At 37.6% G+C, this 18,316-nt stretch overlaps 1 protein-coding gene and 1 long non-coding RNA gene across 4 annotated transcripts in view; one reads left to right on the forward strand and one right to left on the reverse strand.

Moving 5' to 3' along the window:
- The window catches only part of LOC307037059, a 20,806-nt gene extending 4,976 nt beyond the window's left edge, over positions 1 to 15,830 (forward strand). Inside the window, exons 2-3 of the long non-coding RNA XR_013807593.1 lie at positions 8,698 to 8,822; positions 13,496 to 15,830. This is a non-coding gene — a long non-coding RNA (uncharacterized lncRNA). The remainder of the gene's footprint in view (positions 1 to 8,697; positions 8,823 to 13,495) is intronic.
- The window catches only part of pde4ba (phosphodiesterase 4B, cAMP-specific a), a 161,237-nt gene that overhangs the window by 53,664 nt on the left and 89,257 nt on the right, over positions 1 to 18,316 (reverse strand). For 2 of the 3 annotated variants that reach the window (XM_079677595.1, XM_079677596.1), the window contains 3 exons: positions 2,535 to 2,729; positions 1,551 to 1,587; positions 1,226 to 1,296 (listed from right to left, as the gene is read on the reverse strand). In XM_079677595.1, coding sequence (XP_079533721.1) covers positions 1,226 to 1,296; positions 1,551 to 1,587; positions 2,535 to 2,729 — 303 coding nt within the window. Of the gene's footprint in view, positions 1 to 1,225; positions 1,297 to 1,550; positions 1,588 to 2,534; positions 2,730 to 16,634; positions 17,298 to 18,316 lie in introns of those variants that run through there. The other variant, XM_079677597.1, reaches the window with a different exon arrangement.

Below are 18,316 nucleotides of genomic sequence, written 5' to 3' on the forward strand. Positions count from 1 at the left end.
CAGCCTGACCCCTCTGTGTGAAAGAAGGGCAACATATGTGTGCATTAATGCTGCATGCCTGTGTACTTGTGTGCATGTGTTTTAGTCTCTGCTCTTCTCTATGTGGGGATGTGTGCCGAAATATATGTCAGACAGGCTCTGTGTATTCAATACAGCAAACTGTGCGATAACAAAATCCTGGAGGAGAGTGCTCTTAGCATCTTTGGAAACTGACACAAAGACACACACTTCATCTCATCTTCGACACACAGATGGAAGCCTGAAGAATAAAGGGGAAGGTGCCCCACATACATATATCCAGTGTATCTGGATCCGTCTCTCCTCCAAAGTGAGTTGTGGTGCTAAATGGAAGGGTTTGTTGATTTTTCCAACAAAAAATTACTATTTGTTTTAAAAAATAATTGTTAAGGTGATATTTCAAGCAAAAATACCAAACCTTAAATGTTTATGGTTCTTGCTTTCAAGGATTTGCTGCTTCTCTATTTTTGTATGTCACAGTGACCCTCTTATAGGCATTCCATCAGTGTGAGTAGTTGTGAGTTTGTTTTGTGTTTGTGTCCCAGAGAGGAATTCCTTAGAGAGCATTTGATTTGAATGATGCATTGAGGGAAACTATGTCTCAATAGATAAATGAGGAATGATGGATCCAAAATAAGCATCCCTCTTTTATGTTGACATCCTTGTTATATTACATTATATTCAGTTTGTCAATCTATTTCCATCTCTGTATGTTTGTGTGTATGGTTGTTTGTTTGCTCGAGCTGCAGTAGTTAAGTTCAGCAGTGGCATCAGACTTCACCCTGCAGTTTAAAGCTCAAGATCTCAACCTTGTGGTGGAAAATGGAACTGCAGCACACATGCTGACAAAATGAGTGTCTAGCCTTTGCCTTTATGTGATTTTAAAAGCCATAAAGTAATTTGATGTACTTTTTAATTTCACAAGATGTACTGTATAATGTCTATCATATTTATTTGGGAATTTAATAAAGGAATCCCAAGATTATCTAGGTGGGATTCGACTTGATTTTTCTAACACTCTCTAGGGGTCCTAGATGGCTGATAATAACCAAGCAAATGTTTCATTATCAAGTGCTTCCTTTGAATGTAAGAGTGTGACAGATTGTTTCTTTGTTTCGTTTGCAGGGTCAACATAGGTCATGGAGTTAACCATTTGGAAAAAAAGTTTTAAAATGTTGCTTGCTGTTCTCAAGTCTTAAGCACTTACTTGCTGGAGGCACACTGGACATTGGTCAGTACAGTGAAGTTATTCCTCACACTTCGAAGGCTTGCCAGAACCTAGATAAGCAGAGTAAAATAACATTTTTAGCGTCCTTTTTAAAGTATACAGTATTTTCAAAATCAATTTTCTTCTGAACAGTGTGGAGACATTGTTGTGTAAATGCAAGCACAAAATCTCCATAGTTTGTAGCCTAAATAGCATAATTATCTGCCATTTCCCCATGACAATAACATCAAGGATGAATCGCCTATCATAATAGTTAAAAATGATTGTCCTCTTGGTCCACAAATAGTTGCAGCAAAATGATTACCTGAGCAAAAGGTGTCACGATCAGGTCATCTCCATGTCTGCAAACACAAACAAAGAAGTGGTGAGAAACATCCTCAAAGATGGTACACACCAAATATCTGGTTTAGCTGTTGCATACAGATTACATGCATACAGTAAGTGCCCCCTGCTTATTTGTGGTTATAAGCAAAGATGTTAAGTAAGAACAATAGATAATGACCCAGCCAGCTTCATTTCTATAATTAACTGAAAGAGCCTAAAGAGGGAGAGGAATATAGGAGGACGGTCAAAACAGGAGTCTTTTGTTCCAATGGCTTGTAACCTTGTAAGGCACTTAGCTCTCAGTGACCTGTTCTTGTAAGATGAGACAGGGCAACATATTGAGTTACTCTTCTGTGGGTTTCAATAATTGTCATTATGCAACATCTGGAGTATGGACTACTTTAAGTAACCCACCCCCCACTACCAGATCTTGTGCTGGAGGGCAGAGCAGTAATTCAGCAGCAGAGCATCGACTAAAGCCAGTGGTGTAGTTTAATGGTTAAATAAAACAGAAAAACACTTTGGCTGAAGTCAGTAAAAATGAGTAATTGACAACTGCTAAGGAGGTCTCTTTACCAGTAAAAAACACTACTTAAATGAAATCTCATCTATACTTTTATACGCAGATAATGTTCTCCTAGGCTAAAACGGAGTATCACTGAGTAATAAGACAGTACAGCACAGAGCTCTTTTAAGAAAAGACGCAAATACAATTTTGTCCACAAGTTATAAGTTATTTTTAAGGTAACTCAAATACATTTTGTGTTGGGTTAGTGCATACACAATCCTTACGTTTGTTAAACTGCCTACCATTATGGAAAGCAAAAACCTTCCTAATTTATTATTTGTGCATCTTGCTATAATTGTGTGTATGCCATGTTCCACTGCATGCATAAGCCTCTGGCTTAACGTCTTGTTCTTCATGTGCATGTTGTGCGTATTTGTGTGTGTGTGTGATACTCACAGTTCAGAGGCGATGGAGGAGTTTCGTGACATGGACTTGGGTGACAGGTCATAGTCGCTGTCAGAGCGGTAGAGGAAGGACTCTCGCCGCTGGTTATGACCGGGGAAGTTAGTGTGGAGGACCAGCCCAGAGCCGGGGGAGGCCTGGGGGTCCAGAGGGCTGCAGCTGGTGGACGGGCCATTCTCCACATCAAAACTGAAAACAGATAAACACACAGTTTAATATTACATTTATAATTGTAGTTCAGTTTTTCAGTAAAGTAGCATAAGGCAATAAAGCAGATATACATCAATGATTAGAGATAAGAGTGTTTACCAGTGTTTAAAGTGTGACCAGTTTTCTGGTAACATTGGACTCAAACTTGACCAACTCTAAGCTACCAAGCTAGTGGAAAAACTCTGATAAGAAAACAAGTAGAAGAAACAAACTTAACCTTGAAATTGAAATGAAACGCCTGCGCAAATAATACTTTTCATTTCAAACCTTTAGGTCCCATTGGGATCATTGATCTCTTTGTCAAGGGAGACTTTATCTTTCTGATAACGTTTCACTTTCACTATCAAACTCCCCGTTGATTTTATTGGGTTTAAACGACCTAGCGTTACGAAATGGAAAGAGTCTTCACATGTACACCCTTAAGAGGTAAGCACTACTCACACATAATTATGCACAGTAGACGCACACATACATAAATGCACATGACATGACTGGAAAAAAAGGGCACATGCTAGAGTGCACAGTGTTCATTCACTGTTGGAAATCACTGAGAGAGAGTCTCCTTCATTCAGCAGGAGAACGGGATGAATGGGGAAGGGAGGAGGTGGATCTCATTAAGACACCATGAGAGAAGAGGAGAGGAGGAAACATCACGGAAAGACCGTTTTTTATGGCTTTGGTGCGTCTTCCCAGCACGACAGAGTATTAGGGCCACACTTAGAAGAAAAAAAACAGCGAGATTTAGAGAATAAAGTCGTAACATTACGAGAATAAAGTCGTAATGTTACGAGAATAAAGTCATAATTACGAGATTAAAGTCGTAGTTTCACAAGTGACTTGAGAAGGAGACAACAGTCGCGTCCTGCAATGAAATGAGGAATGTGGAGCATCTTGTGAAGCAGGGCTTTAGTTTAGGTTTCTCAAATAACAAAATACTTAATCTTTTGGCACATCAGCATCAAATTATCATAAGTATTAGAATTTTGAAAAGGTTGTGCAAGAAACTATGTCTATTATTTCAAAGAAAGAACCAAACGGACTTAAGATTGTCTCCTTTCTGCAGGAGGAAATAGCTGGTTCTGGCCGACGACAAGTGTCACACCCCCAGGTTTATGTCACGGGTTTTAGTGTTGTCTGTCTAGGTTTGGGTGTTTGCTGTCATGTTTTTCCTCCTGGGTTATTGTCTGGTCCTTTTCCCTGTGTTTTTCATGTCTGTCGTTAGTTCCCTGGTGTGTCTAATTCCCTGATTGTTTTCACCTGTCACTCCTCGTGTGTCTCCTGTGCCCATCAGTGTCAGCCCCGCCCCTGATTGTTCCCATCTGTGCCATCACAGTTATCAGTTCGTCTTGTCTATTGTCATGTTAGGTCTATGCTTTTGGAACTCTTTGGTTTTTGATTCCTCACTGCGTGAGCGCCTTCATTTTTTGTCCTCTGTTTTTTTTGTCATCTCGACTGGAGTTTTGGTGATTACCTTTTTGTTCATCTTTTGCTAAATCATGGAAAAATAAAGTATCTCACAATACTTTACCTCTGCCTCCCTGTCTGCATTTGGGTCCTACATACTAAGTGCCTGGAATTGTAACAACAAGGCTATCGTTGGTTACATCTACAAGCTGTTCCAAGGGGATTTGTTGTTTCACAAGAAACGATGAGACTTGTAATCAAGGCTTTGAATCCAGAAGGAGTCGAATGATAGCCTTGTAGTGGAATCGGAATGAGCTCCCCGTTGAAATCAGGACAGCAGAAAGCTTACACATCTTCCGGCGCAGACTGAAAACTCATCTCTTTCGACTCCACTTCGAGCGATAGAATTACTAACAAAGAATTGCTAACAAAACACTTATATACTGATAAAGGACTGGCTTATCTAAAGCCAGTTGAGTAGCACTTGAAATGTTTTGGCTCTTGAAACCTGAGGTACTTATATGATTCTGTTTTCTTCAAGTTTGTATCTTGTTGGTCGAACGCACTTATTGTAAGTCGCTTTGGATAAAAGCGTCAGCTAAATGCAATATAATGTAGTCGGACAGAACCAGCCATTTCCTCCTGCAGAAAGGAGACAATCTCCTCCAAGTCCGCTTCTCAAGTCACTTATGAAACTACGACTTTATTCTTGTAACTATGACTTTATTCTCGTATTATTACGACTTTATTCTCAAAGTCTCTCTGTATTTTTTCTAAGTAAGGCCCTAATACTCCGTCGTATCCCAGAGATCAAACAAACAGTGAACGAGAGATATGTTGTATGTATAACATTTTCCACGGTAGTTTGAGTTTTTGTACGTCACACTCTTTTATCGCTTTGTTCTGCCTTGATGGCCATTACCTCTCTTCTGAAAAATGTGTTTTGGTAAATGTGGCTTCATTTTGATGTTTAACCTTGACATTACAGTATGATGAGTTTGCAGTTTAAACAAAAAAAGCTCTTTTTTAATTAATCTGCTAAAGAGGAAACGCTTTGCTATGCTCATGTTAACTGTGGTTGAATCATTATTTTGGGACATCACAACAAATGTTAAAGCCACGTATGGTCTAAAGTGGAATATGTAATAAGGTATGGTCTACTAACTTGAAACTTCCAGTACTCATACACATAGATTGGACATTTTAAACAATTTTAACACTATAGTTTCTTGATTTTGGATTTATTCAAAGCTACATTTTTTATATTGAAGACGGTCATCAAATACAAAATACAATAATGGGTGAAACGTCGTTGTTTCAGATTATTCCCTAAAAAAGGATTCCAGTTTCTTAGTAGAGATAATACAGTATATACATTTTTGAAGAAATGTTATAAACATGTTTCTATTTTCATTTTATCAATTTCATGAATGCTCATGCGTAACACATATCGCACACACACGATGGGAATATGGTCAAAAGGAAAACAATGCTCAACAACTAAAAGCTCAATCTGTGAACAAGACACAGACAGTTCAAATGCTTCACAGAAGGGACAAAAAACAGGGTACAAATGAGACGGACAAGAAAGTACACAGAAAAAAGGCTAAAAGTGCACCATCCACAAATATTAAACTTATAAAACCAAGATTTAAACAAAATAAAAACAACTTAGAGTGGTACATGCTTTTGAACAATTGCACAGATTTGGTATTTAAAATGTTTTAAATGCTTAATATGTGCACAAATACAGGCTCTCATTGCAGCAAAAAGAAAGAAGGAAACACTTCCCTCCTTTTTTCTGTGAATTACGACATGGTGCAAACTGTGCAGAATTTCCTGTGAAATGTTCAATTTGTAAACATGCCATGACGGTGCACTGAAATACTATAAAATAAAGGATGAACTCTAAGGATCTAAGGTAAAGGAAAAGTGCAAGTGTAACACATGCATGCCTGCACTATCCAGTCAATGCTTGACTGCACGACCTCGGGTCAATCCACTCGCTTTGTGTGTAGACTCATTCTGGAAACCGTGCAGGCAAGGTTAGTCATCCATAACACGCACATCTCACAACTGTCCAATTATCCCCTTGTGAGCTTCACAATAAATATGTGGATGAAGATGATAAGAAGTACCAGAGAAATTCAAAAGGATAACATTTCCACAGGCCTGGGAAATGCCTTCAAATAGGCTTCCCATTAAAAAAGCAAAGTCTGTACTGTTTGCCAATAGTGCGCTAAATTATTTTTTATGTTTTCCTCCATGCAGCATCAACAGACTGGTAGAATGGATAGGATACATTATATAATAATCAAGTTTGCAAGCAAGTTTCAGCACATACTCAATGTTTATTCAGATATCCTTTACTTCAGTAAAAGTAGTACAACCACAATGTCAAACTACTCAAACACAATAAGTCCATCATGTAAAACCCTACCTAAGTAAAAGTACAGAAGCAATATCAGAAAGAAATACCAAAAGTGTCAAACACTTGTGCAGAACCTTGTCATAATGTATACTTTTTTTTAGCAAACATTATATGAATGGATTGTTGTTATTGATTCTTTCATTTTCTACTTAACATATAGTTCGACATATTATTTAATACAAACCCATGATCATTTTTATATGTGAAATCTTTAAATGTAAAGTTGCTATTATATACCAGCTGTTGAATACGTTCTAAGGGAGTGAAAACTTCCCTTGTGAAAAGTATCAGAGTAATTAAAGAAAGCTAATACTCAACCTCAAACCGTACTTAAGTGCAGTGCTGGAGTATTCACAGATATTTCCCGCCCCTGTTGTGTTTATGAGCTCCCGGGCCCAGGCAGACATCAGTGCTGTTATGTGTTATTCATGTCTTGTTCTACTTCTATCAAAACACATCACCTCTGATCCAACAATGAGCTGAGTCACATCCTGCTGAAAGTCTTTACAGTCATTTGAGACGTGAAGCCGGGGTACAGGTGTTATGATTGTGTGTCATCAGTCTTCAATAGAGAGGGACGATGACACACAATGAGACATCCAATAGTAAGAATGAGAGTAGCATCACGATGGGTCTCATTACGTCAAAACCATTATTTTTCGTAACAGGATAATGCTGTCTGAGTGCATAATACACTTTGTCTTGTGCGGTGGTCACAAGGACATTAAGAAAAACAAACTGAAGAAGGATGAAGCATAACACTTTGTTGAAATCAAGACTTAGCTAAATAAATATAACTATTTGATCCTGGAAGTTTATTCTTAAACTTTGGAAACAATACATGCAATAACATAATCTTAAGTCAGAGTTTTAAACTTTATTGAACAGCACTTCTGTCCCTCGCTCTATTGGCTGAGTGCTGACTGTGACGCGATTGAAAGCTCCAAAAATAAACTAAGTAGACCTCTGAGGTTTGGTAATATTGTTAGATAAACAAACAAAAAAACAGGCGTTTATAACAAATCTGTAAACAAAATAAGAACATTATTTTATGGCTGTGTTTTTACCCTGGTCTACTAAACAGGACAAAGAAGGGATATCCAATAATTTAACCTTCAAATGACAACACAAAGAAAAACCTTGGGAACAAAGACCCTCACTTATACACTCATACTCATACAACTATTTCTCTTTGAAGTTCAGGTACAGAACAACATATACATCAGCTCTTAGATCGAGCACATGTACTCTAAACATACACAAATGTAAAATTACATTTCTTGCTCAGTCAGCCAGAAGGAGGCCTTCTGTTCAAGGACAGGATGTGAACACGTATGGCTGAGGGAGCAAGAGCACCAGAGGCCAAAAGCTTCATTGCAATTATGAGCTTCCTAGGTAGAGTGGAAATAATCAGCAAACTAGCATGAAAAGGATCAAAGCGTCAAAAGACTGAATGACGCACGGTTGTGTTTTTATGTTCAACAGGATGGCATGTCATCTGTATACAGTACCTTCCAAATAAAAACACTGATTCCTTAGGGATAGACATTTTTCCAACTAATCATAATCACTTACTGCGTAGGAATAGTAAGTTATGTTTTTGTTGTGTTTTTTTTCACTTAAAGCAATCAGGAAGCAGTCATTCTGATCCTTATATGATTCGCTAGGATGACACCACATTCCTTTCCCATGATCCAGCAGCATCTGTCTGACTTATGAGCAGACTGGCCGGGCGATAGACTTGTCCCAAAGATGATAGACTTAGTGACAGGGAAGTAGAGAAGTTTTATCCATGCTTGGTTACAAAGGATTTAGAAAGGTCTAATCAAATATTGCATCACAATCAAACTCAAATTTCACAACCGGGGACATCTTTCAGAGACAATTATCCAGAAAATGTGAATTCGTGAAAACTAAGACAATATCAGATAGGAAGGCAAGTTATATGCAGGCTAACATTGGTTCAACATTGTTACACAAATCTGTAAACAAAGCCAAATGTGGGTGAAATACATCATTGTTGACCAGAGAAATATAAATGCTGCTGTCAAATCTCAATGTAAAGCAGGCACAGGCTAACATCTGTGCTAAATACACTTTTCTTATCAACAGTCTTTATTTAAAATGTGTTGGAGTTTGGCACGAGGCAGCAGCTACTGTGGAAAAACAGCCAAGAGGAAGAAAAAGCAGAGGCTGAACTGAAAATATCCAGTGACAGAAAGTTAAGATAGCAAAAGGTGAGTGACATATAATTCACGTTTTCTTTCTGGTAAATGACTCCACTTCCCATCTCTAAGACAATGGCGCCATTTAAGGTCACTTTAGTCTCATTTACTGGTAGGGTGGGACAACTCAGTATCCTGCTCATTTATTCAAGTGACTGTACTGTAGGTGTGTTGGGTTTGACCCTTTACAATTTCACAATGTGTGTGATTCACTTTTGCTGAGAATAATCCTTGAGCATTGGACACACTCTGATAAAAAATATAAAATGACTACGTTTGCAACTAACAATTATTTTTATTAATATTTTATCTGCAGATTATTTTCATGATTAAAAGAAAATTCCCTGAATAAATTCCAACAACCCAACATGATGTCTTCAAACCTAATCTTTGTCCGACCAAAAGCCCAAAATCCAAAGTATGATCATGTACGACAAGGAAAAGTATCACATTTTCTAATTTAAGAAACTGAAACAAGCTAACGTTTTTGATAACTAAATAAATAAAACATGACTTCAGACAAAAAAGGATAAAATAATCTGTTTTTGGGGTAACGTTTATCCAAAACGGGAGGTTAAGTGTGAGAACTTGAGGTTAAAGGACCAATATTACTGACCTTTAATTGAACCTCTTCAAGCTTAACAATGTTTAAGATTACTTTTATTAAAAAAGGACCAATATTACTGACCTTTAATTGAACCTCTTCAAGCTTAACAATGTTTAAGATTACTTTTATTAAAAATATGAAAGAAACCTCTTTATCTTGAACGATCAGATCATTTCAGCAACGTTTTAAATTATTTCAAAGTACTTTCTAATAATACCAGTAGTGATTGATACAACAGTCATTTGCATTCATTTTGTGATTTGCAGGTACCGGTACATACTGTACACAAGGACATCTAGATATATGTGCTTAAAAGTTAAATGTTTAAATGTTACATTATGGCGGTGACTGACCGGTGGAAACACGCCACAACGGCCCAATACACTTACATTAGGAGAAACTCACTACTCTTTGAAAAACGATGCAAATATAAGAAAACAAACGTTCCAAAACAAATGCAAATGAAGAAAAAGCTTCACTAACTTGACAACACATGCGCAGCGTTTACTAAAAGCGCAGCATACATGTAAACGAAACGCTGGTTAAGATGTTTCTTCATTTGCATTGGATTTTTTTTAATTGTTTATATTTGCATCGTTTTTTAAAGTACTGCATTTTTTCTCCTAATGAAAGTGTTTTGAGCCTTTGTAGTCCGGTCGGCCACCGTAACCCTAACACCTATTTATTGAAATGCCTTAATGTAGCCTAGAGGTCTAAAAAAAATAACATGGAATGAAAACAGACATGAAGATGTATTTGAACTTGAGAATCACAAAATCAGTTTTTACTTGGATTTCTTTCTTTTACATTAACCATCTAATTGGCCTACATGGTTAAATACCTACCAATGTTCATCTGAGCAAGCCAAAATACCAAAAGGAGAACACAAGTCAAAGACACAGATTCTCTTGCTGTAAAAGAAAGAGCCACAGAGAGTCTCAGAGGAGAAGAGAGAGTACATTCTTATACTTTGAATTAATCCCTTCCTTCCTGTGTGTTATGTTGAGGGGAAACCAGTGACCATTTGTCTGTCGGGTTGTGCAAACAGAGGTGCCATGGTAACACCTCCTGTTTGTCTTAGGATGAGCCAGGGTTTAAATATTATTTCTTCAACACACCCTTAGAAAATTCAGATTGTTCTGTTATTATTTCAGCAATTTTGCTAATGTTTACAACTTGTGGCCCGACAAATTATAGTTTAAAAAAACATCTACTCCACTACATCATTATGAGAACTTGTGGTCAAAATGTGCCTGAGCTTGGAAATGCCCCCAGAAGGATGATGAGCTGATTTAGCGATCCCATCAGACCGAGCGAGAATAGCAGCTGAAATGGTATGCTCCGAAAGATTGTGGTAAAATTTCCCTACATGAATCTGCAGCAGAAATGTCTAAAAATAGCTTAATAACCCGAGCTAGTCTAAACATGCAAGAGACATTTCCCCACACATGAACTTATAAAATTCTACCGGAATAAAGAGGACAATTTAAACATCCTAGACTCAAAACATGATGTGTTAATCAATATTTATGGATATGATCCCTTAGTGAGATTATGTCTCAAAGGCAGTTCATGGAAGTCCCGTCCTGGTGTAGGTTTTGATGTTAAGTTCAGCATTGCTAACACTACCAAAACACTTTCTAGATGCATTGAAAATGATCAGGTCATTTCCAGCTCTGCTCATCACTCACTGTATTTACATTCATTCTTTCACATCCTACAGACAATTTGCAGTGAAGATGTCTCAATGTTACTCAACAGTTGCGCAATACTTTCTTAAAGTTTCAATATTGTCATTCTCTCATCAGAAAAAACGGAAACCTAAGCTGACCAATCACTTTGTCATCTCCTGGTTCTCATGTTTCTCCTCTCTGTAGCTCCAATGTGTACAGTAGCTACACTTTTTGAGAAAGCTAAGCAGATGTCATGCCATAACCTTTCAACACACAATTATAATAGAAATCAAGAAACACTCAGATAATGGACAACTTTATAGGCTCCTGATTTCTTTTTAAGTTGCTTCAACTGTGTCAAGTCTGTATTCTTAGATGAGGAATTTAATCTCCTGCCCTGAAAAACACACTAATGCAAACATGAACCCCTAGAATTATGGTCTTAACCTTTAAATTTATAAAAACAGGCCTTACATCAAGTTAAAACCATGCTGAGAATCAAAATTGTGCCCTGGCCTTTTCCAATCTGCGACCCAAAAAAGGAAAACTGTGAATCAAACTAGACATAGCACTTATTATTAGTAATTAGGCCACTGACGTAATCAGGACTTGGGCCAAGTCATTATACATGCACATTTAGGCACAAAGGCATTCAGCAGATGCTCTCATTTAGAAGTATAAATGTGAAGCCTAATGTCACATGATTTCAGGAAACACAAAGCAGAACGTGCCAAAGGTGTGATCGTGGCGGTAATGACGCTGATGGTACTGTACAGGGGCAGCTCAGTGCGTGTGTTTGTGTGTGTGTGGGCTTGTATGTGAGAGATCATGTAAAGCAGATTTTGACAGAGTGATGGATTTTGAAAGACAATAACTGAAACATATTTAAAGAGTTAAGCTGGAAGAAGTTTTTATTAAATTTTTAAAAAACTTTCCTGAGCTAGCAAATTGCAGTGTGGCATTTATTTTCCATTACAGTCACTGGTCTGCACAGACTCTTGCTACCCGCATTCACAGTCCATGGTGTGTCCCTGTTGCTCTCATTAAACTCTATGTGCTGGGAATAACTTCATTAAACCTACTGTATAACTTTCTGATCAGCTAAGCTAATTATTTTAGAAAGATGGACTTTGCTGAGATCCTGAGATGTAAGTGTGTGTATTAACATTTAGTATATTTCTGTACTTAACCCTTAGATGCCCGAGTGATTGGACACTACACTCTTCCATAAGTGGGTCAAAAAGGACCCGTATTAGAATAATATGTGTGTTTATGCCATTTCTGTCATTTTGGTTAAGAAAAAGCACTTGTATCATATTTAGTATTATATTTTGGTTCACACTAGAAATATTTCATATTTAAGTTTTCACTATTTATAATTGTAGAACATTTTTTTACATTTTCAAAAAAAACACGAAACCCCATAGAAAATGCCTGCAGGTCATTTTTGACCCACTTATGGAAGCTTGGGGTAGTAATACAAAAACCACAATTTCTTAAAATGTATAACATTTAAATTTTAAATTTGAATGGCTTGATATCCAAAACATGTTTTTTGAGGAATAGCTGGAATATGAAATGATAAAAAAATGTAATTACAAAGATACTCTAATAAAACCACCTCACCGGGTCAAAAAAGACCCACTTATGCATCTAAGGGTTAAGATTTGAGGTACTTGTCTATACTTTTATGGAAATATATATACTTTTATTCAACTTCATGAATACAAAAGTTGAAGTTTTTAAAGATTTAAGACTTTAAAAGATAAGGGATAGGATTATACAATACACAGATTGATTGTATATTAGTTGATATGACTTCCACTGAAATGCGATATACCCTCTAAATGTCGTCAGATGGTTTTACATGAAAAATAGTTTGAGAACAAATGGTTAAAGTTATCCAACATTTTATTAAATATATTTCACAAATTTGTGTTGCATTATTTTTTAAACCTTTATTACCCCATTAATCAACTAAAATCTCCATAGATTCACCTTGTGAACCTTTGGAAGGGAACTCAAACCCTAGGTTGGAAACTTCTAGGCCACTACCTTAACTTTATAAAAATAACTAAATGTATATTAGCTACAGCTTATCTATAGTAAAACACTCCCTACTAGTTCATGTTTCAGCAAAAGCTGAAACTATCCTATGCTGTAATGAATAATATAATATTCTGTGGATCGAATCATTTTACTTTTTATCTGTGAAGTATGTTAAGGTTAGGGTTTTACTGCTAATAGCTACTTGGTTTCAATGTACCTTTACTTGATATAAGGTAGTTTTACATTAATGTCATTTTGTTATTACGTTAATGTTCTGAATACCTCTTCCATTGTTGTATAAACCATTATTTTATCCCTTACCCTCAATAATAATCATAATCATTCATTGTCCTCAGCATTATCATCCTCATCTTCATCATAATCATCGTCATTATTGGCCTTAACATCCTCATCATCATCATCATCATCATCATCATCATCATCATCATCATCATCATCATCATCATCATCATCATCATAATAAGCCCAAGAGTCACAACCTTCTTGATTTGTGATTCTCCCAGCCATCCGTACTATCACTTGTTATTATCCTTGCCATTATCTTGATTCAATAATCACCATTATTATTATTATCAACCCCGCCTCACTGTCATGGCGGTTAATTTAAACTTTGGCCATTCACTCATAAATAAAAACCCACCGACCACATAAACCTCTGCAGACTTGACAAGTCCCTGCCCCATATTGCTGTGTATCATCACCATAACAACATATCAAACTGTAGGTGAAGTGAACTGCAAATAAAATACAGCTTAACCAAAACTTCTACAACACAACGCTGCACCCCGCCCATGGGCAAGCAGGCACAACACACTGGTAATCAAAGTCTTATGCTCAAGGTGAAAAGAAATCAGGTTTGAAATGCAAACAGCTTTTTTCGATGAAACTAAATATACATTCAAAGTAAGGAGCTGCCCTGGGGCTAGTTCTGTTTAATTGAAAATTCCTGCAGGTTCAAACAGATATGGAGATATTTTTGAGTTTAGAGAAATGCTGCCAACAGCTGTGACTCAAAAAGTCTAGCTACATTGTTTTTGTGTTTTTGTGTTGGGACCGAGCGCAATCATGCTACAGGTAATGCTTCTACAGTCCTTTGCCCTTAAAGGTTCCCTATCCTACTCAGATAGCAGCATGAATGGAAGTTTCCAAGAACAGTTTTGCTTCTAGGCATGAATAAAGTCCTCAGTAGAGAATATATTTGGTCCAATATTATCTAAATGACAATGTCAATGAAAGCGCGAGTGAAAATGTAAAAACGGACATAGCAGCCAGAAAATCCCTGAGTGCGGGAAAAAAGGGCTGTGATCTTAGTTATTATGCCATAGGAATCCGGGTCACTGTCAAAATATTTCCTTAAGCTTAAGCTTCTTCTCCTAGCTGGATATATGAGAATCACTCCCTGGACACATGTATATAGGCTTATACATGCATACCCAGACACCATGAAAGGGCATCTGAATGTGTGTCGATATGTCAGGCTATAACAAAAAAGATGCATCTCCAATACAACGCACACAGAGGAGGCAGCCATAAAGTTATAATCCCCCAGTTATAACATGGTAACATTATGTACATGTGTAATGATATGAACATGAAGCGCAGTACACAATACAGTCTGTGTACTTCTGCTTTCTTTAGTATAGTCTAGTACACAGGAAACCCTCGGTCACAGAGGTGGAACCCACCCAACCAGAGGTGAATGTGTCCAATCTTCAACAGCTATGTTGTTATGAAAATATTCAATAAATTCAAACATTTAGCATTACATTTCTGCTTGTTTAGAAAAGAAAATGTTTATGTTGTTAGGGATTTATTTCTAGCTTCATTAAAACATTCACTCTTCATTTGGTTGTTCTCTTTTTCATTGTGACGCTGTCCCCCTAAACCTTCGGGATTCCAGGCAAGCAGCCTGACGTGTCTCCAGCTGAGCCAGAATACCCACACTCCCCCTGGGTCCAGATCCAGCCTAGTTTTTCATAGTGGTTTATTTCTTTATTGAATCAAACATAAAAAGAAAAAAAGGCTGCACTCAACATTAACATCAATGCTATCTCAAGGTTTTTGCTGATGCATTTTATCCTCAGTTTGTCATAATAGGCCCTTGCTGATGTTAGTCACCAATTTCTTCAGCGAGTTCACATTGCTTCCATCTGGTTTCAGACATAATCCGCCAAGAAGCAGGACCAATAGATTTTAAGAATGCATGGTCCTTGCTGTTAAATCACTTCATCTAATCTTTGTGAATTGTTTGTTTATTGATTGTTGTGATGATTGTATTTGTGCTGACTGTGAAAACAAATAGCCCCTTTGGGATTTTAAAGATCAACTGAATTTACCTAACTGTAAAACAAATATTATTTTAGATACTCTGTCTACCTTGAAAGGAAATGTGCAGTGTCACAATATCTGTAGATGTACACTGTCTATGTATTACAATTGATCAAATGTGAAAATAAAGTGTCAGTCTTAGCACGTGAGAAAGGGCAAATAACACAACACAGTTCCCATCCCTTTGGCTTTTGATCCTTTATACTTTAGCAAAGCAATACCTACTATGTCCTATTTCTAACAAAGGGTTATCCATTCTCAGATTAGTTCAATTTAATGTAAACCTTCCATTATTTTATTGGAAGAAAATCAAGGTTATGAATTTTTGAAAATAACTGAGTAAACATGAATGTGTTTCAGAAAAAAAGATGTTTCTTCTTGTATAGCTTTTTTATTCATCTCACATCTCTGACCCTCAGCTTAGAAAGCACTGATTCAGATAAGTTCGCTAGGCATGACGACTGAAAGAGTTCCCACAGTGTTTTTTTAAAAAACGTGAACTACTATGGACAGACAAAAAAACCTGCTTGGCAACAAAGTAAAAGTCAAAAGAGTTGCCGAAGACTATAAACAATGATTGGAGACAGACCCTTCAAGGTATTTTTTTTGTTTTGATATATCCTTCAGTTGGTCTGGTTGTGAAACACAGACAAGGCTATATTCCCACTGTAGCTTATAAGAAAGTTATAATGGTAAACAAACAACTACTTGACTCTCTTACCCGCATTAACAGCATGCAACTTAAACAAAACGTCTCTCTGCTGAAACCCCTTCCCCCCAAAAACCATAAAGTCTACTTAGTTTAGATTTCCTGACCCAACCATGTGACAGTGCATATAACTGCATTCCAGTTGAGGATTAGGCTACTATAATGATGAGAAACACATGAGAAGATTGCTTGATGTATGTGAAATAGGAAGTAAGAAATATACTTTGTATGTGTTTTCACACACAGCAAGGAGTGGAGTTCAAGCACTGAAGGAAATCTAGAAGTCAAACCAATGAGTGATGACGAGTTTCTTGAAATAAGACAGCTCTATACAAGAAAATGTTCAGCATGTTGCGATGGAGTTGAGAAACAAGCAGAAAGCCAAGAGACACTGTAAAGTGTGTGTGTGGTTGTGTGGGGTATCCGTGCGTCCTGACCTGTGAGCATGGTTGGCGGCGTGGAGTTTCCTGACGACTTCCTCACTAAAGTCAAAATGAATCCTTCCTCTGGCACAGGGTGAACGCCGGTACATTGCCCCGACACACACATGCACTCATGCACACACTACGCTGCACATACCATCACATGCGTAACCACACATACTTACACTAGAAAAAACCTAAGTGTGGCATGTCCCACACCAACACACTAAGAATGAATGTCCCACACTGTCATACACACATTTGACAAGTCAACAACATTAGTGATAACCACACGGTAGCATGCATTCACACCTCTCATACACTTAGCATTGCGAAAAAACCTCACTGATATCAGACACTCTGTCACACAACTTCAAATGAAAACTATCCAATGTATCAGTTCCTAAAAAACACAATCACACAGTTCCCTAATATAAATAGCAAAACACTGGTCCAGGCTACACATTCATACATTTATTGTAAAAGCCTCTGTTTAAAAAGTTCCTCAGCAGGTTATCCATCAGCCTTCCACTCGTTGGCACAAATAGAAGCAGCAAAGAGGTATCCAAACACACACACACTTGACCTCACGTCACACACAGGAGCAACCTTATCAGCAGTCCATACGTCACATCACGGAGCTCTTAAAGCCCTTGTTCACACTCTGACACTCCCCATTCTCTTTGCAGACTCCTCTCTTCGTCACAGGCTATACTTCCTCCCCATGGTGTGAGTGTGTTTAGTATACGTGTGTGTGTGTGTGTGTGTGTGTGTGTGTGTGTGTGTGTGTGTGTGTGTGTGTGTGTGTGTGTGTGTGTGTGTGTGTGTGTGTGTGTGTGTGTGTGTGTGCGTGTGTGTGTGTGTTTGCAGTATGTGTGTGTATGGAGCTCTGTTCCCTTCAGCAGAGTAAGGAGGAGCCTCTAAGTTCTGGAGTGGAGTTGCTGGACTGGAGTCATACAAATCATTCATCATTAACAGCCTTGGTAGCTGTAATTAGCACTGTGTGAATCTTAAACAAAAATAAGTTACACACACACATAGCTGTAAACAAAGTACAGTACTGTAGAAGCTATTATGAATTAAGATATTCTGTTTTCCATCAGATGGCTAGGCGAAATGTTGCCAGAGATGCCTGGAAAAGAAGGATAGGTGGACCATAACATTTATTCTGATTCTCATCAAACTCTGGATAGATATGTACTGTATAGACAATTTAAGTAAAACACTGTTGTAGTAATATAAATGATGTATTTGCAATGTGTTTTAAATGATCCATAACATGGTTGTTTAGTACATTTGGGGGTTTAAAATATATATTGTTTATTCATTTTTAAAAACTAATAAATATTCCCATTCCGACACATTTGTCACTGATTCAGAAACCCCCTTACTGAACAAAAGGTATTCTGATTAACTGTTCTTCTGACTCAGTGGTCTACCTTAACTGTCTGTGTGTGTGTGTGTGTGTGTGTGTGTGTGTGTGTGTGTGTGTGTGTGTGTGTGTGTGTGTGTGTGTGTGTGTGTGTGTGTGTGTGTGTGTGTGTGTGTGTGTGTGTGTGTGTGTGTGTGTGTGTGTGTGTGTGTGTGTGTGTGTGTGTATGTGTGTATGACGGAAAAGGTGGCATCTGGTACTCTCGCAGGGGGCCACAGGTTCTGGTGATGACACTATAATACAGTACAGTACTGACATCCAAGCT

This window comes from Notothenia rossii (genome assembly GCF_949606895.1).
Source record: "Notothenia rossii genome assembly, chromosome: 1".
NCBI lineage: Eukaryota > Metazoa > Chordata > Actinopteri > Perciformes > Nototheniidae > Notothenia > Notothenia rossii.